This window comes from Chiloscyllium plagiosum, unplaced genomic scaffold, assembly GCF_037043375.1.
Source record: "Chiloscyllium plagiosum isolate Xiang-an unplaced genomic scaffold, Cpla_swu_hap1 HiC_scaffold_31, whole genome shotgun sequence".
Taxonomy (NCBI): Eukaryota; Metazoa; Chordata; class Chondrichthyes; order Orectolobiformes; family Hemiscylliidae; genus Chiloscyllium; species Chiloscyllium plagiosum.
In genome coordinates, this window is record NW_028270169.1 from 54,829,013 (window position 1) to 54,856,309 (window position 27,297).

General features: G+C 42.6%; 1 protein-coding gene across 3 annotated transcripts in view; it reads left to right on the top strand.

Moving 5' to 3' along the window:
* Positions 1–27,297, top strand: part of zzef1 (zinc finger, ZZ-type with EF hand domain 1) — a 260,425-nt gene that overhangs the window by 36,154 nt on the left and 196,974 nt on the right. For all 3 annotated transcript variants that reach the window (XM_043718816.2, XM_043718818.2, XM_043718817.2), the window contains exons 6-12: positions 5,691–5,901; positions 6,086–6,202; positions 11,976–12,154; positions 16,412–16,513; positions 16,803–16,894; positions 18,179–18,327; positions 20,056–20,161. In XM_043718816.2, coding sequence (XP_043574751.2) covers positions 5,691–5,901; positions 6,086–6,202; positions 11,976–12,154; positions 16,412–16,513; positions 16,803–16,894; positions 18,179–18,327; positions 20,056–20,161 — 956 coding nt within the window. The remainder of the gene's footprint in view (positions 1–5,690; positions 5,902–6,085; positions 6,203–11,975; positions 12,155–16,411; positions 16,514–16,802; positions 16,895–18,178; positions 18,328–20,055; positions 20,162–27,297) is intronic.

Sequence of the window (27,297 nt, forward strand, 5' to 3'; positions counted from 1 at the left end):
GAGGAAGTGATCTAGACCAGGTAGTTTGACAACTTGTGTTAGAATTGATCGTTGATGAGATTATAGTTGCATTCTTCAGAAAGTGCAAGGTCATGCTTAAAAAATTAATTGAAGGTTCTTTGAAGGAGTCTCATGCACTGTGGATTAAGGCATGTCGTTAGATGTACTATACGTGAATGGATGTAAGTTTAAAAAAACTTACATCCAGAACCTCAACGTGAGCTACAAATCTTCTCAAAACTCACTAACTATACTTGAATTTCCAGATGCATTTGATAAGGTGTCAAATCAAAGGGAAAATACAAGGTCATGGTACAGGGGTTAAAGATTACCATGTATGTGCGTAACTGTGCCTGTCTGATTGTCAGGATATGTCAAGACGAGTCCCAGGGAGATGTTTGTTGGGCCTCAACTTTTATAAAAATGTACAGCAATGACTTAGATGAGGGAAGCAAAAGACTAATCCTGAAATTTGCAGATGACACCCAATAGGCAGGAAAGTACATGGTGAAGAAGACAAGGAAGTTATAGGTGGACAGTAATAAGTGTGTTGAGTGAAAGGGCAAAAATCTGACCGCATATAATGTGGGAAAATATGAAGTTGGTCACTTTGGCTGGAAGAAATTAAATGGAAAATGGGTACGGATTTCCGTGGTGCAGAGAGATTTAGGTGTTATAGTGAGGGTCAGGTACAGCACATAATCAGGAAAGCTAATGGGGTGCTGTTTGTCGTTTTGAGGGGCATTGACATTAAAGTTGGGATGTTTTGCTTCACTTATGTAAGATATTGGAGTGTGCATATCTTGAATACTGTCTGCATTTTGGTTTTCTTATTTAAGGAAAGCTGTAAGTACATTGAAGATGATTGAGAGGATGTTTACAAGACTGGTAACCTAGAATGAGCAAATTGTTTTATGAAGATAGGTTGGACAGACTGGGCATGCTTCCACTGCAGTTTAAAGGAGTGAGTGGTAACTTGATTGAACCTTAAAAGGTCCTGAATATCCTAACACGGAGGTGGAAACAGTGTGGGTGAGTCCAGAGGTACAGTTTCAACAGCAGGCCCTTTCAGGACAGTGATGCAAGAACTTTGTTCTGAGGATTGAGAGACTCTGAGACACTTCCTCTCATAGTGGTGGAGGTGGGGGTTTTACAAACTTTTAAGGTATAGGTGGATAGATGCTTGAAAGACAGGAAAAGCAGAAGTTATGGTGGCCAGTTGGTAAATGCGAATGTGGAATTAGAAACAAATACACTAGACTAGGTAATGAATGTTGGAACAGACTTGAGAGGCTGAATGATCTACTTCCTCTCCTTTCTCAAATGTTGTAAAATATTTTGAAAACAGCTTTAGATTACTTTATTTAATAGAAGTCTGACATTTAGATTAGTTGTTTTTTGTTTTGCACTGCTTAGACAGATTGTACCTATGAACAGTCACACCTGAGCTGACAGCCCTCCTTTGACAATTGGGAACTGATTTGTTTTTTTTTTAAGCAACTATCTGTTTTTTAGTTGTGAAGAATCTCTCCTGATTAGTTTTGGAGGATTTTAAAGATTTTCTGGTATAACACGGCAACTTGGACAAAATCTTTAGTGGAAACTTGTGTTTATTACAGATTGTATTATTGAAGAGGAGATAAATGTGTGTTTTCCTTTCACATTAATAACATTTGATACATGAAATGTCTTTTGACTTTGTTTAGTTATTGTATTCCAACCATCTATTGTTCTCCTTCTGACATGAAAGATCAAATGATATATTTCTGCCGTCTGTTATATAGATTAATTAGATCTTGATTAAATTCTAAAATGTCTTTTAAATGCCCCATTTTCTGTACCCTTTTTTTCAACACTTGTACATGACATTTTTCGCACTTTATAAATTGGATCTTTGATTACGGATTATTCAACGTTGATTTTAATTATGTGCAGTAAATCCTTGACCATTGCTATGCAACCTTCAAAGATGCCCACTGCTCCATTCCCCCATCTGCACTTTGGCACATCTGAACACAAGTGCATCTTTAGCAACAGCACATCTTTACCCAATGAGCTCAATGATTCCATGCTCATTTTGAACAGAAGCTTACACGCAGAAATTGAAGTGTGAGGACCCAATACAGAAGGTAGTGCAGTGTTGGTCCGAGGAAACAGAAGGTCTTCTATGAGATTGATTAGAATTGGTGTAAAATTCCATATTCAAGACCTTAGCAGCCAACCTAAATGTGTATGCCACTCCTGTTACAGACCTCAGTGGTCAGTGTGTAGAAGACGGTGTGCTGAAGAAGTTATTCTGAATATTCCCTGGCTGATAACCACGGATGACCATGGCGATCCACTCCCTGTTGAAGTCGAGGTCTGAGGTGTACCAGTCGGGCAACCATGACCTATACAGGAAATCCAGGTACTACATTTGTAAGTCCATCAGAGACGCCAAGAGGCAATACCAAACCAAGCTTGAGACCCAGACTAACCACGTGGACACCCGTTGTTTGTGGCAAAGCTTAAACAATGTAACAGGCTACAAAGTGAAGTTGAACAGGATTGCAAGCAGCAGTATATCTTTACCCAATGAGCTCAACACATTCTATGCACGTTTTGAACAGAAATGCAGTGAATTGACGTCACCCACACCATCAGTCTCGGGTGCACCTGTACCCTTGGTCACTGCTGCAGATGTTAGATTGACCTTCTTAAGGCTGACCAGGGAAAGTGAACAGCCTGGATGGAGCTCCAGGCCCCATACTCAGGTCCTGTGTGGAAACAGCTGGCTGGAGTATATTCACTGGCGTCTTCATCCTCCTTATTTTGAAGCAAGTCCCCACCTGCTTCAAGCAGATGACCACCATCTTGATGCCAAAGAAAAATCATGCAGTGTGCCTTATTGATTACTGCCAGGTAACTCTGACCTCCATAATTATGAAGTGCTTCGAGAGGTTCGTCATGGCTCACATCAACACGAGCCAATCAGATTGCCCCGATCCTTTGCAATCCTCTACATATCTACGGCTGACGCCATCTCCCTAGCTCTACACTTATCCTTGGAATGTCTGGATAAAAATATACTTGTCAGGCTGCTGCTTATTGACTACAGCTCTGCCTTCCACACCGTAATTCCAAACAAGCTCATCTTTAAACTCCAAGAACTAGGTCTTAGCTCCCCCCTCTGTAACTGGATCCTTGATTTCCTGACCTGCAGACCGCAAGCAGTAGGAATAGGCAAAAACACCACCTGCACGATAATCCTCAGCACTGGTGCTCCGCAAGGCGCAGTCCCCTATTGTACTCCTTGTACACTCACGGCTGTGTGGCCAAATTCTGCATCAACTCCATTTTTAAGTTTGCTGATGACACCATTGTAGATTGAATCTCAAACGATGATGAGGCAGAGTATAGGGAAGATACTGAGACTTTAGTGGCCTGGTGTAAATACAACAATCTCTCCATCAACATCAGCAACATGAAGGAACTGGTCACTGACTTAAAGCAGTGGAGTGGAGGACTCTCGCCTGTCTGCATCAGTAATGCTGAGGTGGTGACGGTCCAGAGTGTCAAGTTCCTGTGAGTGATGATCACCGACAGTCTGTGTTGGTCCAGCCATATCAACTTGAAAGCACATCAATGTGTCTAATTCCTCAGGCTAAGGACATTCAGCATGTCCATAATTCACTTGCCTGTTTGTGTAGATGTACTGTTGAAAGCCTCCTATCTGGATGCTTCACAGTGTGGTATGGAAACTGCTGTTCCAAAACCACAAGAAACTTCAGAGAGTGCGAACACAGCCCAGGCCATCATGCAAACCAGCTTTCTATCTATTGAGTCAAGATTAGGATAGTGCTGGAAAAGCACAGCAGGTCAGGCAGCATCTGAGAAGCAGGAAAATCGATGTTTCGGGCAAAAGCTCTTCATCATTCCTGACCTCTGCTTTTCCAACACGACTGTAAACTTGACTCTAATGTCCAGCATCTGCAATACCCACTTTCGCCTGTCTATCCATTGACTCCCAACTATGCTTCCCATTGCCTCAGGAAAGCAACCAACTTGATCAAAGACCCCTCCCATCCCGGTTATACTGTCTTCTACCCTGTTCCAATGGGCTGAAGATACAAAAGTGTGAATGCATGTACGGACAGATTCAAGAACAGCATCTTCCCTGCTGTTATCAGACTTTTGAATGGACCTCTCAAACCTTAATTCTGATCTCTCTCTCGCTTTCTCTCTGCACCTTCACTGTGCTGTAACACTGTATTCTGCGGTCTGTTTTGCTACCCTGGTGTACTTTGTATGGTACAATCTGCCTGTATTAAGCATGCAAACAGAACTTTGTACTGTATTTTAGTACATCTGAAAACAATAAATAAAAGTCAAATTTGGCAATCTGCCAATTGAAATTTTCTAGGAGTTGGAATTTCCAGCAGCCAAACACTTTCAGTGGTCAGAAAATACATCCTTTTTTACAAAAAAAAACTCATAGATTGTAAATAAGTAGAGGTTGTATTTCAGTTTTACACTGACCGGAATTGATGCATGCATATAATTTCAGTGTGCCTAAGTGAAGATGTTACTGCTTGGAGTTGATGTAAGTGAAACCGACAGCTCATGTTTCATTGAAAGCTGTTGTGTTGGTCAACCTGATCTTCAGTTATAGTTTGGATATGTGGGGTCCTTGAATGCACAGCTGCTTCTCCTCTCCCTTCAGTCTCTCAAAGACAGAGCATAATCTTGCCTTGTGTCTGGAGTAATTCAACTACCTGTATGTTGGCATTTTCACTAACCAGCACCAGCAAGTCTACAGGCATGCCAGATGACAATTTTGCTGTACTTTCCTCTAGAACATTCTAGAATGAGAATTGCTGTATAATTTCTAACTATTTTAAGATGCTAGTTTTTGAATTAGATGGCAAAAGACTAATATTATGAATTTAAGTGCAGAGCTTTATTAGTTATACAGTATTAAGGTAGTCAGATTAGCCCATCCTCGTATTATTCAGCAACCTTAGTGCAGTGAAGGATACATTTTCCACTTCCGTAAGTCATGCAATTACAAACTGCCAGCCAGTGGGTTCTTCTCCATTCTTATTGCTAGACTATTAATCCAGAGACCTAGGTAATGTTCTGTGATCCAGGTTCAGATGCTGGAATTTGAATTTTAAATAAAATTCTGGAATCAAGAGTCTAATGATGGCCATGAAACTGTTGATAATTGTCAAAATAACCCATCTGGTTCACCAACGTCCTTTAGGAAACTGTTGTCCTTACCTAGTCTGGTCTACATGTAACTGCGCATCCATGGCAATGTGGTTGACTCTTAACTGCCCTCTGGGCTATTAGGGCTGGGCAATAAAATGCTGACCGAGCCAGTGATGCCCAACTCCTGTGAATGAAGTACACTCATTTATTATTTCTAAAGGTTTGGCAAAACGTGATCATGGCGAGCATTCGGAGAATGAAGTGACTGACAAAATATATAAAGTTGTCCCTATTAGCAACACTTGAGAGCTGTAATCATAACCCAATGTAACTGGAAACTTCCTTTATGGTGTAAGGTTAATAAGATTTCTTTGTTGGACCATGCATTTGTATGTTTAAATACGAGTCAGGTTTAAGAAAAATAAATTAATTGTACAAAGTGTGAACAAACAGGTAAGGTGACAGCAGAGTAATTTTCAAATTCTTTTTCTAATAAGTTGTACAGATAAATATTAAACGTTGCCATGGTGATGGTTGTGACACAAGGATTCATGGACTAAAGACAATGGGATACCAGGTTGTGAAGAAATCTGGAGTTTCAGTATCTGATGCTTCTGCAATTTGGTACTTGACCTTGCTAACAACGTTGGTGACTGCGTCCATAGAAACAAACCCTGACCTTGCGCAAAATGTCCTTCGAATAACACAGTAAGTAGTTCTTACTCCTATATTCAAAATATTTCTAATTGACCCAGGGATGATTCCAATTTCATACTGTATAGAATCATGGAAACATGTACATACTGATTTTTTTTTTCTTCCTCCACTATTAGTTGGTGCCAGTGATACTCATTTCACGGTATAACTTGCTGTTCTTTCTCTGCTTTTGTAGAAAAGCACTACAGCACATGCCACCGCTGTCCCTCACTGTAGGATCCACAGAGTTGCCAAGCTTCATGTCGTCGAATGTTTTAGAGAAAGTGGACAGCTTTCTCATCAGGATTGCAGGGTAATTTTAATTTTTGTAACTTACAATGATGAATGGATTTTGAATGCAATGCAAATGACTCTTGTGCGTTTTGTAAGTTTCCTCCAACTCTGCTACACCTATTTACTCCAATTCTGACGTTTAGGTATAGTTGGTTTCCTTATCCCGATCACTGGGAACCATGACTAGAGATTTGAAGGGTCAAACTTTAAGGTTCCCTCTCGAATCTCTTCACTTTCCATTTCTCTCCTATAACACTTCTTCTGTGCCTCTCTCAAATTATGTTTGATAATATTTCTAACATGTTTTGTGATGTTTTAATTCCATGAAGCTGCCTAAAAATAAGTTACACGAGTTGGCTAATGTGCTGCTTTGTGGTATACAGTGACTCCAATAAGACTGGTTCAATTCTCCCTTCCTGAACCTTGTCCCCACGGGTTAAGCAGACCACCAGTCTGCTCTAATCAGCCAGCAGCTGATTAGTCTCTGGGATTATGCTGACTTTTTTTTTCCTTTGCTATCTTGCACCATAGCAATTATCCCCAATATGACCCTTTTTTTTTTGCAACCTTCATTGGCACAATAAATATCAGTAGGAAGCAACTTCAATCTAAATCATACTCACTCACTCACTCACTCACTCACTCACTCACTCACTCACTCACTCACTCACTCACTCACTCACCTCCAGTAACTGTCTGTTTAAAAAGAAATTCAGAGTACATCATGTAGATATTTAAGGCAGCTACTTTATATATGTAGATAAGGATATTTAACAATAAGTTGTCTGAGTCCATAGATCACTTGTTCAATTCTGGGTCTGCTAATTTATAGTCAGAGGGTACAAAGTGCACTTCTGTCTCCGAAACAGATAGGATAAATTGATTATATTCTGGATTGCAATCCAGTCTAATCTCTTATCAAATAGCCCTCTGACACTCTATGTCCTGTACGAGTAAGGATGTGGCTTGGTGGATGCTGTACAAAAGAAGCCAGAACGAATCACTGCTTTTGGGAGTGTTATCCTTTTTATAAACAGTAAGGTCTGTGGGACAGTTTTGAATGAAGTTGTAACGACACCTCTGCTATTTGTCCTTTGTACCCAGCTTTAATCTAATAGCTGCTTCAGTATCAGGAATGCTGATCTGATATCTTAATCCCACTCAACTAATGAATTGCACCACGTTGTATCTAAGAGCTTGTGTGGCAGTGCACGAATAAGAGATGTTTGGAGGAATATGGGCCAAGTGCAGGCAGGTGGGACTAGTTTAGTTTGGGACTGTTCGGCATGGCCTGGTTGGAGCGGACAGTCTGTTTCTGTGCTGTATGACTCTGACTTCTGTTGGTTGCTAATGACTATATCTTATACTCTAATATTTCTGCATGTCTTGGAAAACAGGAATAAAAATAGAACATTGTGCAAGTTCAGGTTTGTGCATAGAATGTTAGTGCGTCAAGCCGATAACCTTTCATAAGAACTGGAAAAGTTAATGGTTTTTAAGCAGGAATGGAATTTGGAAGGAAAGGAAAGTACAAAAGGAAGAATCTATGTATTGTGAAAGTTGAAACAAAGGATGATGCAAGATAAAAGAACAAGCAAAGAAAAACTGATCAGCACAGGCAAAAATGGGTACAGCCGAATTATTACTAACACTGGTCACTGAAGAATAGCGGGAAGAGCAACCATGATTCATTGAGATTGGAGGTTGTAAAATACTGAACTGAAGCTTTTTCAGACTAATGGTGACTAAAGACAGAATGGTCAGTGGGGATAGGGTGGGAAAATCAAAATGATAGTGACTAGAAGCTTGGGATCAATGAAACAGAAGTATTCCATAAATCCAAATGTGTGTGGTCTTCCCATTCTCTATAGTAATTTACCTTGTGAACATGAATAAACATGTGGAAAATTGAAAGAAGCATATACAAGTTAACTGTTGGACTTTGGAGGGGTATTTGTGGCCCTGGACAGAGAGCGGAGCAGTGGGAAAAGGTGTTACATTTCCTGTACTCCAGTGGGAAGATGCAGTGGGAAAGGGAGTGAATACACTGTGGCTGATTGAAGAGCAGATTGCCCAGGGTGTCACAGTGGAAGTGTTCCCTTTGGAATACTGAAATGGAAGGGAAAATGGGTTTGGTGGTGGAATCAGAACTGAGATGGTGAAATGATGAAGTGTAATCCATTGATTGTGAAGATTGGTGAGTTAGAATGTGCGGACCCGACCATAATCCTGAGCGAGATGGGGTCAATGCAGAAGTAAGGGTTTTAGATTAGATTAGATACGGTTTAGATTAGATTACTTAGTGTGGAAACAAGCTCTTCGGCCCAACAAGTCCACGCCGACACTCCAAAGAGCAACTCACCCAGACCCATTCCCCTACATTTACCCCGTCACCTAACACTACGGGCAATTTAGCACGGCCAATTCACCTGACTTGCACATCTTTGGATGGTGGGAGGAAACCGGAGCACCCGGAGGAAACCCACACAGACACGGGGAGAACGTGCAAACTCCACACAGTCAGTCGCCTGAGGCGGGAATTGAACCCGGGTCTCTGGCGCTGTGAGGCAGCAGTGCTAACCACCGTGCCGCCCGGGAAATGGATTGAGAGCACTGTCAAGCCTGAGATAAAGTGGAAGGTGGGAGAGGTTGAACAGATGTGGAGAAGGCTCAATCATCAAAACATCTGGACAAGAATGGGGCATGCCAGGAATAGGATAGGAGGAAAGAATGTTTCACAGTTCCCAAGAAAGGGTAGGCATAATCTATAATCCCCATGGGCTCTTGTAGAAATGTATTTGAAAAAGTGAGCAGTGTCGGAAGAGGAGGAAAGCTAAGCCACCAGCCAAGGAAGCAGTGCAGTATTCTATTCTGGTGTGGTAGTAGGTGTGAATTTTGCAAGGTGGTTCTTCTGACTCCCTCCACCATTTTAACAGTTTCCAGTTTCTGGATCCTAACCATGTTCTCTCTATGGATTTCTTATTTCTGTGCTCTGTGTCCCCTCATTTCCTGGTGCAGTTTTGTACCAATGAGATGCAATGCTTGTGCTTTGACTTCCTTCCTTTCCACTGTCTAAGACTCACTCTCTCAGCTTACTGATGAAAGAGTGATTTCCTTGCACTCGTTTCAATTTAGTGTTTGCAGTATTTCACTGTGGTCTTTTTTTGCACAAACAGGGACCAAATACAAATTGGATGTTCATTCACTCTGCAATTCTGACCCTGAAGCCTCTGGTCATGATAATTCTCTGCCACACTCTCACTTTTTTATGATTTCCTTTGTTTTATATCCTTATTCTTTTGTTGTTCAACCTCTCCCACCTTTACTTTATCTCATTATTTCCACCCATTTCCTCATGCCATACCTCTGTATTTCCACAGAAGTGTTACCTGCTCTTATTCGTAGTCTCACTGGTCATTAGCCTAAAGCGTTAACTTTATTTATATCACACCCACATGCTGTTGAGTGTTTCACTTTTTTTTTCCTGTTGTGTTCATGGAAAAATAAGACATTTTGTCACACTCAAAACCCCTTTGATAGGAACAGATAAATGAAGGTTGCTTTGTGATAATAATGATGAGCATAACCATTTCTAAAGTAAAGTTCACTCATTTAAATCAATCTTGTGAAGAAAAATGAAATTGATTTAATATTTTTGAGCTGGATATTAAAGTTTGGACACTAAACTTTGGACCTAGGAGAAAATGTCTATTGGGCAGCATTGTGGTTCAGAGGTTAGCACTGCTGCCTCACAGCACCAGGGACTGGGTTGGATTCCACTTTCAGGTGACCGTCTGTATGGAGTTTGCAGATTCTCCCCATGTCTGCGTGGGTTTCCTCCGATTTCCTCCCACAGTATAAAGACGTGCATGTTAGGTACATTAGCCAAGCTAAATTGCCCATAGTGTCCAGCAATGTATAGGTTGGGTGAGTTAGCAATGGGAAGGGTAAGGGGTGGGTCTGGCGGGGGTGCTTTTTGGAGGGTTGATGTGGATTCAGTGGGCCAAATGGATTCTGATTCTATGTTTGTATGGTTCTATCTGGGTTGTTCCAACTGTAGCACTAAACTAGAACTTCACAACCTCTGGTAACATTTTGCAGTCTGCTTTAGTTCATGTATTATTCTGAACCTGTCAACACTACATATTTTATGAGCTACATTCATTTTTTAAAATTATTCATCCTCTGGGTATGTTTAACACTGGGTCAGATACACACAATGTCCCAAAAAGGCATTCTTCAAGCACATGCTTAGTTGTTGAATGTGACTGTGAATGGCTTTCTCAGTCACTGAAGAGAGAAGTTACGATTAGATAAATTAGACCTTTTTTATCTGAATATATTCTTTCTTTCTATTGCTAGCACGTCTGGACTTGGTTCAGTTATGTCACGGAATTTGATGAAAATGCAGACAAGGCAACATTGGCTAAGTCTGCATTTAAAGCTAATGCCACCGCTAGGTGGAGCGCTGCATCTGCAAGTAGCATTTCTATTGATGTATTGTGCTCATCAGGTGCAAGTTAACTGACCCAATATCAGCAAAGCATTGATAGGTAGATTCTGAAATTAATATTCAAAAACATCTTAAAGATGAATGAATGCAGTAGGGCGTAAGGTAGAACTGTGTCTATTAGACCGTAAGAAATAGGAACAGGATTAGACCTTGTGGCCTGTACAGCCTGCGCTGTCCCATGCAGTAGCATCATGGCTGATCTGACGTTCCTCATGTTCACTTCCTGCCTTTTATTTGTAACTCTTGATTCCCTGACTGATCAAGAATCCATCTATCTCAGCCTTAAATATGCACCAGTATTCTGCCCCCACAGCTTTCTGTGGCATGGAGTTCCAAAGACTCTTAACCCTCTGAAAGAAGAGATTCCTCCTCCTCCTCCTCAGTCTTAAATTGGTACCTGTTAATTTTGAGGCTATGCCCTCTGTTTCTAGACTCTACCATGAGGGGAACATCCCCTCAGCATTTACCTGTTGAGCCCCTTAAGAATTCTATATCTTTCAATAAGATCACCCCTCATTCTTCTAAACCCCAGTGAGTAGAGTCCCAGCCTGTTTAGGCTTTGCTGATAAGACAATCCTTCCATATCAGGGTAATCCTAATGAACCTTCTCTGAACTGCCTCCAGTGAAACGTTATCTTTCCTTAAATAAGGGGATCAAGACTGTGAACACTCCCCTAGTTGTGGTCCCACCAGCACCTTGTACAGTTACAGTAAGACTTGCCTACTCTTAGACTCAAAACTCTTGAAATAAAGGTCAACATTCCATTGCCCTTCCTGATTTCCCGCTGCACCAGTGTGCTAGCTTTGTGTTTCATCAGTTACATGATGCTATTAGATCATGAGCTACTTTAAAAAGCAATGGAACATTTTAGCTGTCAACATTTGCTGGAGACATGAGTGTACAACTGAATTAATTTCAGGAATGAGGTAGATCAATTGGGAGAAGGGAGAAAGTGACTCAGGTGAGTTTTGCCATGTCTCACCAGCTATTGTCAATTGACTTTTCAAACTGTGTACGCGTGTGATGTCAAGCAGAACTGAACATGCGCTGTTGGATTTTGGTGGCTGCTTTTGAATTGGGAACTGACTCCAATTTGACAAATATATTCGACTTGTATTTTTGGATGATGTACAAATAATTGGTCCATTGAACAACTTGAAGAGGTGGCATGTATTTCACGACTGCTGGATACAAGAAGCAGTCTGAAGACATTCCCACCACCCACCAACCTTGCAATATTGTCTTTGATTATTGTTGAGCAGTATACTTCCGTTTCAGTTGCTGTGCCAATCCTGAAGCAGAGTTGACTCTCCTAGCATTTGCTTTGGCCAGAGGAAGCATAGCCAAAGTGATGACATCACTTCTGACCATCAGTGATCACTTGGACACAGAGTATGAGGCATCCTCACTCCTTACTGCCATGGCATCTGTACGACTAAACCAGCTTCAGAAATATGGTAGGTCTTGCTGTTATGATCTCTGCAGAAATTGTTTTTTAAAATGGAGGAATCCCCACAAGCAAACCAAGTAATATCAGAATCAGACATAGAAACGTACAATTAGGAGCAGGAGTCAGCCATTCAACCTTTGACTCAGCTTCGCCTTTCAGTGACATCATAGCTGATCTGATTATAATTCCAAACGCCTGCACCATTGATAACTTTCACCCTTGCTTAACAAGGATCAAGCGACCCCTCTCTCAACATTATTCAAGGACTCTGCTTTCACCAACTTTAAGGGAGAGCATTCCAAAAACTGATGATCCTCTGAGGGGAAAGAAATCGCACCTCGTCTGTTTTAAATTGGCTCTCCTTGATTTTTAAGCAGTGACTATAGAGTCCTTCATAAGAAGGAACATCCTCTCTATACTTGGCTTGCACTATAGGCCCGTCAACAGCCATAGAGAGATTAAGGAACAAATATATCAGCAGATTATGGGAAGATGCAATGAAAACAGTTTCATAGTGGGTGACTTTAACTCCCCCAATATTGACTGGGACTCCCTTGGAGCAAGAGGCTTAGATGGGACAGAATTTAACCACATCCAGGACGGTTCCTTGAAACAGTGTGTGGATAGTCCAACTAGAGGAGGGGCCATACCGGACCTTGTATTAACTAATGGGCCTGGCCAGGTGACTGACTTTTCAGTGGGAGAGCATTTCAGAAACAGTGATCATAATTCCTTAAGTTTTAAGATAGCTATGAATAAGGATATGTCTGGACCTTGCAGGAAAGTACTAAATTAGGAGAAGGCAAATTACTAATTACTTTCTGTGCCTTGATTCTAACTTTTTGTGCAAGACACCCAGGTCCCACTGCAACCTAAGGTTCTGCAATCTTTCACAATTTCGCTAAAAAAAAATTCTTTAACCCAAAATAGACCATTTTATATTTCCCTGCATCAGGCAATAGACAATAGGTGCAGGAGTAGGCCATTCTGCCCTGCGAGCCTGCACCACCATTCAATATGATCATGGCTGATCATCCTTAATCAGTATCCTGTTCCTGCCTTATCTCCATACCCCTTGATTCCACTATCCTTGGGAGCTCGATCCAACTCTTTCTGAAATGAATCCAGAGACTGGGCCTCCACTGCCCTCTGGGGCAGAGCATTCCACACAGCTACCACTCTCTGGGTGAAGAAGTTTCTCCTCATCTCTGTCCTAAATGGTCTACTGCGTATTTTTAAGCTGTGTCCTCTGGTTCGGTACTCATCCATCAGCTGAAACATGTTTCCTGCCTCCAGAGTGTCCAATCCTTTAATAATCTTATATGTCTCAATCAGATCCCCTCTGTCTTCTAAACTCAAGGGTATACAAGCCCAGTCGCTCCAGTCTTTCAGCGTAAGGTAGTCCAGCCATTCCAGGAATTGACCTCGTGAACCTACGCTGCACTCCCTCAATAGCCAGAATGTCTTTCCTCAAATATGGAGACCAAAACTGCACGCAATACTCCAGGTGTGGTCTTACCAGGGCCCTGTACAGCTGCAGAATCCATTTGTCATGTTTGTCAACCCATTTAACCTATTTATATGGTTTTGTAGCCTCCACATCATCTTCACAACTTCATATCTTTGTGTCATCAGCAGATCTGGCAATTGTCCCTAACATTCCTGCACCTAAGTCATTTAAATGAATTGTAAGTAGTTAAGATGCTAGCACTGATCCCTTTGGCACATGACTCGTGACATCTTGCCAAAACACCCATTTATACCTACCCTGTTTTCCTGGTAACCAGCCAGCCCCCTATGCCAGGCCAATATGCCCTCCTGAGCAGTCTTCTGATATGCTACCCACCTTTGCAAAATTATGTACTCTCTCATAAACACTTATCAACAGGTTAAAAATAAATAAGTAAATTAATTTTGATTTAAATAGTTGATACAACAAAGATGTGCCTTGCGTGGTGCAAGGACTCTCATTACTTCACATGTGGTATCCCACTCAGTCTGAGTCTGTTTAAATCAATCTTGGTTTTAAAGGCTCTCACTTGCCATCCAATTATTTCTTTGTTGAGTCATATTAGGCAAGTGGCTGTATTTCACCTGACGTCCCTGGACATGCTTACTGTTGACGAGGTAGATGCAAGGTTTGTAGCTCAGGTTGAGGTTTAGGGTGTAGGTTTGCTCGCTGAGCTGTCGGTTTGATATCCAGATGTTTCATTACCTGGCTAGGTAACATCATCAGTGGCAACCTCCAAGTGAAGCGAAGCTGTTGTCTCCTGCTTTCTATTTATATGTTTGTCCTGGATGGGGTTCCTGGGGTTTGTGGTGATGTCATTTCCTATTCGCTTTCTGAGGGGTTCTTCAAGATAGAAGAGACATTTAACATCATCAACAACACACTCACAGGTATAAAGTTCACCAAGGAGGAAGAAACCGACAACAAACTCGCATTCCTGGACGTTACAGTCGAAAGAACGATCAACGGAGAACTACAAACCTGCATATACAGAAAACCGACAAACACTGACCAAATACTTAACTACACCAGCAACCATCCCAACACACACAAACAAAGCTGTATCAGAACACTCTTCCAACGAGCCACCTCACACTGCAGCACAGACGAACTTCGGAAAACAGAGGAGAACCACCTATACAATGTATTCAAGAAGAACGGATACTCAAAAAATACAGACCGCAGATTCCTCAAGAACAAACCACCCTAACCACCTTACCATACATCAAAGAAGTTTCAGAAATGACAGCCAGACTACTAAGACCCCTCGGAATCCGAGTAGCACACAAACTCACCAACACTCTCAAAACAAAAACTAACAAACTTAAAAGACCCAGTACAACCCATGGACAAAACCAACATCTACAAAATTCCATGCAAGGATTGCCACAAACACTATGTAGGACAAACAGGAAGAAAGTTAGCCACCAGGATACGTGAACACCAGCTAGCCACAAAAAGACACAACCCTCCCTCCCTCACATGGATGAAAAAAACCACCATTTCTATTGGGACAACACATCTATCCTGGGACGGGCTAAGCAAAGACATGCCAGAGAATTCCTAGAGGCCTGGCACTCCAACCACAACGCCATAAACAACACACAGATCTAGATACCATCCATCAACCCTTCAGAAAACGAACAGGAAATGACATCACCACAAATCCCAGGAACCCCATCCTAGCCAGGTAATGAAACGTCTGGATATCAAACCTACAGCTCAGCGAGCAAACCTACACCCTAAACAAGGTAGATGCCCATTCTCTCTCGGGTTGTGGCTCAGAATCCCTAGAGACTACTTTCTCTGATCTGTTTAAATATTGAGGTAAACTCTGGCAAAATCCGTGAGTATAGTTCATTGCCCAAGCCATCAAGCTTCCTGTTTTTTGTTTGGTCCCGAATAACACACACACATACGACAAATCTTTATCCCATTTGGAAACAATCTTCTCGTTTTGCTTTTGACCAGTGTGTTCTGAACTGCCGAATAGAAAACGAAAACAGAAATTGCTAGAAAAGCTCAGCAGGTCTGGCAGCGTCTGTAGAGAGAAATCAGAGTTAACGTTTTGGGTCGGGTGACCCTTCCTCAGAACGAGGAAAATGTTGGTTTTTATGCAGAAGACAGGGAAGGGGTAAGGTGTAAACAATAGGTGGAGGTAGGGCCCAGAGAGAGAGAACAACGGTCGGACAGTTCTATCAACTAAGTAAAAACAAACACTTGAAGGTTAATTCCATTCTCAAACTCGATTTTAACACTCAGACCTTCATGCTAGGTGATTGATAACCCTAAATTTGCATGAATAGGACTCATTTTCTTTGGGAACTTTTCACACTGGAATATGAAAATAGAAAATTCTTGTTCTGGTTAGCATGTTAGACAACTACTGCACAATGCACCATCAAACTACAGTTTAGCAAAATTGGTTAAAACTATTGTCTTGCAGACTTGTGTTGATCACTTATTTACTCTGTTTGGTAGTTTTGGCCAAAAGGGTTTTTTTTGAGAGCACAGAAGACCACAATCAGCTCTGCGTGTTTGTGCACGTGCTTGATATTGAGCTTCCCCAGAGTTTGTCCTGTGGCAGGTGAATGTTATTTGAAGATTGGAGACAGTACACTCTCACAAAGAGGTTAGCTAATGATCTCAAGAGATGTGAAGGTTTCCACTTACTTATATGACCTGTGACTGCCTTTTTGTTTTTGGTGTTTGAAAGTACACAGCTAAAGATTTGCTTTCATGTTCTCTTTACAGGGAAACCACTGCAGTTGACTGTGGAGGCATGCGATGCCAAAGAAGGGAAAGAAAAAGGATTTGGGCCGACTGCTGTGCTTTATGAATCACTGCTGGGAGATGGTAAATGTTTTAACTGTAGTTCTTCAACAAATGCTTGTACATTCGGGGGCAGAGAGGATGACAAGGCAGTGGGAGAGGGAAATGACGGACATCTGTCACATTTCTGCAAAGGTAATGGCAATGGAATTCCATTGGGTGAGGCTTATTATTCAGTAACAACACAGGTTTTAAGCTTCTGCAACATCTCTTTGGATTTTTGTCAATGAAGAGTTTTGGTGAGAGGTGTTTTTTACTCTCCAGGAACATAGTTTTGCATCTGCAGTCACTTGTCTCCCTTATTCTGTTGCAGGATTTCTGTCTGAGGCCGGACATACACGAGCCAGCTTCATTTTGTCGTCCAGAACAAAACTATCCATCCAGGTTTCTCAGGTTAGGATCAAGGTAAGCACAGAGGGTGTGGGCACAAATATGGGCTCAGCTACTTCCAAGCCTGCCTAGGTCTCAATGATACATCTGGGTCCTCCACTTCCTTACCAAGGTCCCTTCCTGTTCCGCGCAGTCATGAATCTAAGAACTTCGCAATCCTCCTCAATTCCTTCAGAGCTTCATTCCAGCCCTTGGAACCTTCGGTGGCCTCTCCTATACCATTCGGACCTTTGAGTTTTCTCTCAGCTTTTAGAGATCCTCTGTTTCAAACCAACTTACTGAGATCTGGATGTTGCCAGGGATGGAGAGTTTGAGATATAAAAGACTGGAAAGGCTGGAACTTTTTTCACTGGAGCATAAGAAATTATGGGGTCACCTCATTGAAGTGTATAAAATCACAAGAGACATAGATAAGGTGAATGACAAGGGTCTTTTCCCTAGGATGGGGGCATTTCAAGGCGAGGGTTCATCTTTTTAAGGTGAGAGGAAAAAGATTTAGAAAGGGTATGAGGGGCAACTTTTTTATTTAAAGAGTGGTTCATGTATAGAATCGTAAAATCATCGACAGTATGCAAGCAGGCCATTCGACTCATCGAATCCACACCGATCCTCTAAGAAGCATCCCACCTGGACCCACCCCATTGCTGTAACCCTGTATTTTCCATGGCTAAACCACCTAGCCTGCAAAACTATGGGCAATCTAGCCTGGCCAATTGACCTAACTTGTACATCTTTGGACTGTGGGAGAAAACTGGAGCTCCCGGAGGAAACTCACGCAGATGCAGGGAGGATGTGCAAACTCTGCACAGACAGTCACCTGAGGGTGGAATCAAACCCGGGTCTCTGGCGCTGTGAGGCAGCAGTGCTAACCACTGAGCCACCGTGCTGCCCAATGGAATCTACTGCCAGACAAAGTGGTGGATGCAGGTTACAGTTAGAACATTTAAAAGACAATTGGATAAGTTGTTGAACTGGAAACGTTTGGAAAGATATGGGCCAAGCGCAGGCAGGGGGTACTGGTTTAGTTTGGGAAAGCTGGTTAGCACGGACTGGTTGGACCGAAGGGTCTGTTTCCATTCTGTATGACTTTACCTCCCCACGGACCTGTCCCTTTCAATTCTGTCCTAATCCCTCCCTCCCTCCTTCCCTTCCCCTTCCATTTTGGTGCTCTCTCTTTGCTCTTGGTGCTCCTGTTGAGATTTGTTCGCCATGTGTCATGTTAATAGGGTTTTGTACATGTCCAAGGAGCAGTCAATTCAACGGGCCTGTTCATGTCATTTTTCTTTGTGTTTTACTCAGGTGCACAACGGAGCTAAAGGAGCCAAATGTGGTTTAATCTTTGCATATAATGATGAGTCAGAAACTTTCGATGCAGAGAAACATTTCCAGAGGTTTGAAAAATACAATAAGTGGAAGCTGCAAGAATTCCGACAGTTTGTGAGGGAAAGGTGAGGCAAGCATCAAACTAATTTAGATCACAACAAAAACAAGAAAACACCAATGTGAATGTTTTCCGGTCGGGTTTTGCAAGTTACTGTGCTGTGATGTCAGGACTTTGTTGCATGAGCTGGATCAGATATATAAAATTTAGGAAGCTGCAGCAATAAAGGAATTATTTGATTTTAAACAAAAGTAAAAATACTGCAGATGCTGGAAATCTGACATGAGAAGAGAGCATGTTGGTGAAACTCATCAGGTCGAGCAGTGCCTGTGGACTGAGAAACAGAGTTAACGTTTTGAGTTTGATATGTCACTTCTTCATAGCATCTCAAAACGTTAACTGTTTCTTTTCTCCCCAGATGCTGCCAGACCTCCTGAGTAGCTCCAGCATTTTGTTTCTGTTTGGGTTAAAGGTTTAATTGAGTACGTGTGGGTCTGCATTTGTCAGTTTCATATCTCAGGCTGACGTAATTGTGTAAATAGATCTCAGAACTTATTCTCATGTTGAATGTATTGCTGGTGCTGCATATGTGCACTGGAGGTTGTTTCAAGCAGCAAGTATTCAGTGTTTACATTGTCTGAAGCACACAATCTACATTAAAGCTCAATTACAGAAACTGCTGCTGAGAATTTGTCCACTTGTCCTGTTTTTATCTTGACATCTGTGGAGAAAGAAATGATAGAACAGCACTTAATCACAAGGTCGTCTTGGAGTAGATTCAATGGCAGCATTGCTGGTTCCATATCGTGCATTCGTATGAATCTCCTTGTCTCAGTCTTAAATTAGAGACTTTTTTTTCAGCTGCGGTCCCCGAGTGCTAGTGTCTCCTCAAGCATCCTCACAGCATTCACACTATGAAGTCCCCTCAGGATCTTTTAATGCTTTACTAAGGTCACCTCTCATTCTTCTTAGGTCCAATGAATGCCAGCCCAGTCAGTCAAACCTTTGCTCATGAGTTAACATCCTCATCCTAAGAATGACTTGAGTGAACCTTCTCTCAAATGTTTTCAACACAATTATGTCCATTCTTTTTAAAAAAAAGAAGTACATTATACTTTTGAAGTGGTCTCACCAAAGCTGTGTACAGCTTTTGTAAAACATCCCTAATTTTATCCTCAGTTCACTGTCATAACAGCAGCATCAATTTGCATTCTTCGTCACTTGCTATACCTGCATTCAAAGTTGTCTTTCATGTACCTGAGCACCTAATGTGTTCTGCAGTCTCTCTGTAATAATACGCTGCTTTTCTCTTCCAATACAGACGAGATAACATTTTCCCAAACAGCGCTCCCATCTGCCAATTTCATGCCCACTCACTTAACCCATCTCTACGCTTTGCAGTCTCCATGTCTTTTTCACAACTTACTTTGCTACTTATCTTTATGACGTGCAAACTTATCAGCTGTACATTTAGTTCCTTTATAAAATCATTTATGGAGATTGTAAACAATTGAAGCCCCAGAACTCCGCCCTCTGGCCTCTCATTCATTTTATGCCAATATGAAAATGTTTCCTTTGTGCCTACACTTCATTTCCTGTTAGGTAACTGATTCTCAATCCGTAATATTTAGACATTGGGTATTATTAATTTGCTGAAAACTCTTATCTTTCAGTACAATTTATTGTAAGAAAATATTGGCCTCTTCACTTAGGGGCATCTACTGTTGCAGTCATCTTGGAAGTTGCACGTTGTTTGGTTTAATAATGAATGGTTATTTGCATCCATCTACACCAGGCACAATGGTCACAGTACTGATCTGGGTGAGCCTGTTGGCTGGTTTGAACTGGAAGATGAATGGAATGAGACAGAAGTAAAATTACAGACCTGCCGAATCAGCAAGGTAATGAAGGACTGACTCACTGTCTTCAATGTTTGCAGTAGGACTGAAATGTTGATTGTCTGGTGTTTGTGTAGTTGAGTTATTGTTTATTTTATTTCGTGCGTGCATACTCAGCCATGCACCAGCCTTGCCACTAACTAGTTGGAGTTCTTTAAGCCACTGTCACTTTTAATCAATGAACTCTCCTTAACGATGGTCTGCAGCACAACAGCAGCCTGGTGATTGTAGAAACCCAATGATGTTAGCATAAGGGCTTTGACCAGCCCAAAAATGGTTCAGAAGAGCCCAGTGTAACTGTGGGATGTGAAAGCTGGGTGGGAACGCAGTTTGTTCTATAATGAGGAAGTGATTTCTACTGGATGTTTCCTCCTTCTAAACCTTCTGCCAAAAGCGGTCACTTCTTGGTTCTAACCATAGGGGTGGTTTAAGAGACCGTGTTTTCTGCATCTGGTTTGAGAAGGTCCTTGGGTAAGGGCAGGCTGAGGTTGAGTAGACTATAGGGTCGTGCACGTTACAATAATTACTTTGCTGAAGCAGAGACAAGGAAGTAAGGTGTAAATGTTGCTCAGAATTGGGGGTCAGGGAAGTGATTTGGTCAGAGAGTATGTGCATAGTTCAGTTGTACATTTGATAAGTTTGATGTGGTCAGATTGTTGCCATATCTGGGCACAATATTCTGCAATTAAATACGTAATGGCAAGAGTAGAGCCATTTAGGGTCTGGTCCTGTGATCCCTGTTAGAATCGGCCAGCATTACTGAAGAGCTTATTGTGGATTTTAATTTTTACTGCAGTCTTGAGGCGCTATCCATAGCAGTGACAAAGCCCAGATAAATGTTGGAGATTATGTTTCAGTCTCCCTCAATCTCAGATGATGTTTAGTTCCCTCATGGTGCTGGTATTAGAAAGTTGGAATGTACCAAAGAGACAAACTACTGTTTAATGAAAGACCTCGTATCTTGAGGGAGGTAGCCAGCCAGCTTTGCAATATTATTGTTCAGTCCATTGTATTGGATTGTTATTTTTTTTTGTTCCAGCAAAGTCAAAGTTGCTGGCATGGTCAGCATTTGTTGTTTAGCCTTGAGGGTGGTTGTGAGCTGCCTTCTTGAATCACTGCACTATCTCATCACTGTTTGTTAATTCTTTTATGAGTTTGGACAATGTTGGCGAGGCTAGCATTTACAAGCCATCCCAACTTGCCCTTCCCAGGGTAGTGGTGAGCTGTTGTCTTGAACCACTGCCGTCCTCTGGGATTTGGGGGCCACGCAGCTTTGGAGAGTTAGTGTGCCAACAGACATGGTCTCCAAAGGTATGTTTCTGGGACTGCATTGAGGGCAGATTATTGGTGTGCATGCTTTAACACCAACTTGTTGAACGCAAGTTGAACTGGGGGTCAGAGGAAACACTTCAAGCACATCCTCAAATTATAATTGAAGAAATGCTATATATCTGCTCTGACATGAGAATCTCTTGCCTGAGACTAGCCAAACAGGACCATGAAACGTTGAGAAGGTGCCACTCACTTCAGCTATCCCTGACATGCCCAGGTAGGATGGAAAGCCCTCCCCAAAATATGTACCCACCTATGGCTGGGTCAGTGGATCCATCGAGTTGCCACAGGACCCATAACTCGGGAACAAGGGAAAGTTATCCCTGGTATCGAGGGCCCAGCCTAAGGAGCAGACACATTAGATAGGGTTGGGGCTAAGACAGACCCTTGGAGTTAGTTCTTGTTAGCAGTATTGCAGCCTGATTCATCTGTCCTTTTGTCACAGTTCAACAGCATCAGTCACCCACGGAAGGAGAGCCCTTGATATTTTGACAAATAAACCAATGTGCCAGTCCGTTTGTACACTGCAGTGAGGTCACAGAATCTTCACTCTGTTTGGACATACCTTTGCAAACGTCAGTTCAAGGCAGTAATGTAGGGACCAATTGAGTGCTTCTTCCTTGCTGAAAACCTGCTGAGTCCATCACCCAAAGTTCTCCCCTTCTGCCTTGTTCCACTGGAGGATTAGGTGCTCCACTACCCCTCAGCACACTGGGAGCAGGGGTATTGGTTGAGTTTGGTGGTAATTTTAGATCTGCGCTGGCTTTGGGAGGCTGATGCAAGGAGAAAGTGAGGACTGCAGATGCTGGAGATCCGAGTCGGGAGTGTGGTGCTGGAAAAGCACAGCAGGTCAGGCAGCATCCGAGGAGCAGGAGAATCCACGTTTCAGGCATGAGCCCAATTCCTGATGAAGGGTCTTATGAGGTCATGTTGAGGCTGTACAGGACATTGGTCAGGCCACTGTTGGAATATTGTGTGCAAGCCTGGTCTCCTTCTGATCGGAAAGATGTTGTGAAACTTGAAAGGGTTCAGAAAAGATTTACAAAGGTGTTGCCAGGGTTGGAGGATTTGAGCTATAGGGAGAGGTTGAATAGGCTGGGGCTGTTTTCCTTGGAGCGTCGGAGGCTGAGGGGTGATCTTATAGAAGTTTATAAAATAATGAGGGGCATGGATAGGATAAATAGGCAAGGTCGTTTCCCTGGGGTGGGGGTGTCCAGAACTAGAGGGCATAGGTTTAGGGTGAGAAGGCAAAGATATAAAAGAGACCTAAGGGGCAACTTTTTCACGCAGAGGGTGGTACGTGTATGGAATAAGCTGCCTGAGGAAGTGGTGGAGGCTGGTACAATTGCAACACTTAACAGGCATCAGGATGGGTATATGAATAGGAAAGGTTTGGAGGGATATGGGGTAGGTGCTGGCAGGTGGGACTAGATTGGGTTGGGATATCTGGTCGGCATGAATGGGTTGGACCGAAGGGTCTGTTTCCGTGCTGTATGACTCTATGCCTGAAACTTTAATTCTCCTGCTCCTCAGATGCTACCTGACTTAGAGTCATAGAACATAGAACCTAGTTCTGGACTCCCCGACCCCAGGGAAAAGACTTTGTCTATTTATTCTATCCATGCCCCATATAATTTTGTAAACCTCTATAAGGTCACTTCTCAGCCTCTGACGCTCCAGGGAAAACAGCCCCAGCCTGTTCAGCCTCTCCTGATAGCTCAGATCCTCCAACCCTGGCAACATCCTTGTAAATCTTTTCTGAACCCTTTCAAGTTTCACAACATCTTTCCGATAGGATGGAGACCAGAAATGCACACAATATTCCAACAGTGACATAACCAATGTCCTGTACAGCCGCAACTGACCTCCCAACTCCTGTACTCAATACTCTGACCAATAAAGGAAAGCATACCAAACGCCTTCTTCACTATCCTATCTACCTGCGACTGCACTTTCAAGGAGCTATGAGCCTGCACTCCAAGGTCTCTTTGTTCAGCAACACTCCCTCGGACCCGACTTCCTGTGTTTTCAGCACTGCTGTTGAGGCTGATGTTCGAGTTGTTGAGGAATTTGTAATGATGGGGTTTTTCTAATGCGATCTGTAAATTTAATATGTTTTCTCACGTATTGTGCAGCTTTCTGCTTTCTATTTGTATGATATAAAATTGGGTAAAAACTCTGCTCTGAACTTGAAAGTCTGCAATTATTGAAGATAGCTGTGCAGCTCCTGTGGATGATGAGCAGGCAAGATTTTCATTATCGACATTTGCTGTGCCGGTTGGTGCCAGTAGATGGCATCTGTGTAGTGACTATTTCAACAAACAGCCTTCTGCAAATTGTAACAAAGATTTGACTTGTTCTTTGAGTGCTCGCTACCTACTTTTTGCTGGCAGAAGTCTTCCAAATGGTTAGACAGTGGTGTGGGCCATGCAGCTGCTGGACTGCCAGGCAGTCACTTTTCAAACGTGGCTTGAATTTGAATTGTGCATGGGCGGCACGATGGTTCAGTGATTAACACTGCTGCCTCAGTGCCACGGGCCTGGGTTCGATTCCAGCCCCAGGCCACACAGTCTGTTCTCCCCGTCTCTGCGTGGGTTGCCTCTGGGTGCTTCGGTTTCCTCCCACAATCCAGAGATGTGCAGGTTAGATGAATTGGCCATGCTCAATTGTCCCATAATGTTCAGCGATATGTAAATTAGGTACATTAATCAGGAGTAAATGTAGGGGAGTAGGTCTGGGTGGATTGGTCTTCGGAGGGTCAGTGTGGACTTGTTGGGCCGAAGGGCCTGTTTCCACACTAGGGATTCTGTGTTCTATGAAATGCACAATGACGTTTCAGTAAATCTGATAAGGTTTCTCATTTGTCTTGCAGAGACTATGTAACCATCAATGACCCAAACAAGACAGTAGTTCAGTCGAACTCATCTGTTGTTTGTTGTTTTTATTTGTTCTCGGGAGGTCAGCGTTGCTGGCAAGGCCAGTGTTTGTTGTTCATCCATGAAATTGGGTGATTGGGAGTTACTGCCTTGAACCACTAGACTCACTCATCACTGTTCCTGTATTCTTTCATGGGCTTGGACATGGCTAGGCTAGCATTTGCAGGCCATCCCAGCGTACCCTTCACAGTAGTGGGGAAGTTAGTTTTTTTTTAAATCATTGCAGTCCTCGGCGTTTATGGGGTACACACAGTGCTGTTAGAGAGGGAGTTCTAGGATTTTCACCTGGTGATACTGATGGAATTTGCAAGTCAGAATGGTGAGTAGCTTAGAGGGGACCTCCGAGATGGTGATGTTCCCATGTATCGCTGCCCTCATCGTTTTTGATGGGAGTGGTCATAAGTTTAGAAGGTGCAGTCTAAAGAGATTTTGTGAATCTCTGCAGTCCCAACACATCTACAACATGAATGAATAAATGAGGTAAAAAGGAGGACAAATCCAAACCAGGAATTATTAATCTATCAGGCTACCTACGATCATCAGTTAAGTGGGGGAATGATTCTTCAGCAGTGCTATCAAGTGACCAGTGTACTGTAATAGCTTGCTCACTCAGCTCTGGACCTCATTACAGCCCTGGTCCAAACATGGATAAAAGCTGAATTCCAGAGGTGAGGTGAGAGGCTGCATTTGACAGAGTCTGGCATGAAGGAGCCCAGGTAAAACTGGAGTTAAAAAAATCAGGAGGAAAACACCACTGAAGGGAGTCATACCTAGCACAAAGGTGGTGATCGGAGGTCATTCCTAGGACATTCTCTGCAGGAGTTCCTAAGGGTTATGTCCTAGGCCCAACCATCTTCAGCTGCTTCATCAATGACCTTCCCTCCATCACAAGGTCAGACGTGCAGGTGTCCACCCTTGCTTGTCAATGTTCAGCACTACTTGCAACTCCACATACTGAAGCATGTGCCCAAATGCAGCAAGACCTGGGTAATATTCAGATAAGTGGCAAGTAACATTTGTAACAAAAATTCCAAACAATGACTATCTTCAACAAAAGAGAATCTAACCATCTCCCCTTGACACTCAAAGACATTATCAGCATTGACATCCCCTACTTTCAACATCTTGTGGGTTACCATTGACCAGAAGCCATTTTGTGCCATCCATAGCATCACTCTGATTCCAGGAGCAGGTTAGAGGTTGGGATGTCCCGCCCCTCAAAAAACCTGTCTGTCATCTGCAAGGCAGAGACAGGAGTTTAATAGAATACTCCCCACTTGCACCAGCAACACTCTGGAGATTCAACACCACTCAGGACAAAGCAGTTTGTTTGATTGGCAAACTGTCTTTAATATTCACTCCCTCCACCTCTGTTCAAGCTAACAACCTTAACCACCATATATGGAAGCCCACATCCGATGTATTAATCAAAAGTTTTTTCCATTTGTTAATATAAGTTTGCTCGCTGAGCTGGAAGGTTCGTTTTCAGACGTTTCATCACCTTACTAGGTGACATCTTCAGTGAGCCTCCGGTGAAGCGCTGGGTGTTATGCCCTGCTTTCTTTTTGTGTTTAGGTTTCCTGGGATTAGTGATGTCATTTCCTGTTCATTGTCAGAGGGTGGTAGATGGGTCCAAATCGATGTGTTTGTTGATAGAGTTTTGGTTGGCATGACTTGCTTTAAGGAGTTCTCATGCATATCTCTGTTTGGATTGTCTTAGGATGGATGTGTTGTCCCAGTTGAAGTGGTGTCCTTCCTTGTCTAAAGGTACTAGTGAGAGAAGGTCATGTCTTTTTGTGGCTAGTTGATGTTCACGTATCCTGGTGGCTAGTTTTCTGCCTGTTTGTCCAATGTAATATTTGTTACAGTCCTTGCACAGTATTTTGTAAATGACATTAGTTTTGCTCGTCTGTATAGGGTCTTTCAAGTTCATTAGCTGCTGTTTTAGTGTGTTGGTGGGTTTGTGGATTACCGTGATGCCAAGGGGTCTGAGTAGTCTGGCAGTCATTTCCGAAATGCCTTTGATGTAAGGGAGAGTGGCTAGGGTTTGATTGGGTTTGTTGCTGAGAAATCGGCAGACTGTGTTCATTGGGTACCCATTCTTTTTGAACAGGTTGTGTCGGTGATTTTCCTCTGCTCTGCGTAGTTCCTCTGTGCTGCAGTGTGGTGGCTTATTGAAATAATGTTCTAATGTAGATATTGGGATGATTGCTTCTGTAGTTCGGTATTTGGTCTGTATGTGTAGTTTTTCTGTATTTCCTGTAGACGCTGGTTTGAAGTTCCCCATTGGCTGTTCTCTCGACATCTAGGAATGGCAGTTTATTGTTGCTTTCCTTTTTTTTTGTGAATTTTATGGGCCAACACATCCATCCTAACATAAGCCAAACAGAGACACGCACGAGAATTCCTAGAAGCATGGCATTCCAACTGGAACTTGATCAACAAACATATCGATTTGGACCCCATCTACCACTCTGAGAAAAAGAACAGGAAATAACATCACCAACCCAAGGAAATCTAAGCACATGAATAGAAAGCAGGACATAACACCAGTGCTTCACCGGAGGCAGGCGGATGATGTTACCTAGTATGGTGATGAAACGTCTGAAAATGAACCTTCCAACTCAGCGAGCAAACCTACATTCAGAACCTCAACTTGAGCTACAAATCTTCTCAAATTTGTTAATATATTTGAAAATATATGTTACACAGCTTATGCCTTTAACTTGAATCTATTAAGAGTTGGGTGAAGATCATAATGTGTTCCAGAACTGGCTGCACTTCTGGTCAAGTTGTTGCAGTGCAGCTACAACATTGACATCCACACAACAGTATCCTGTGATTGAATAAATGAGGTAAAAAAGGAACAAA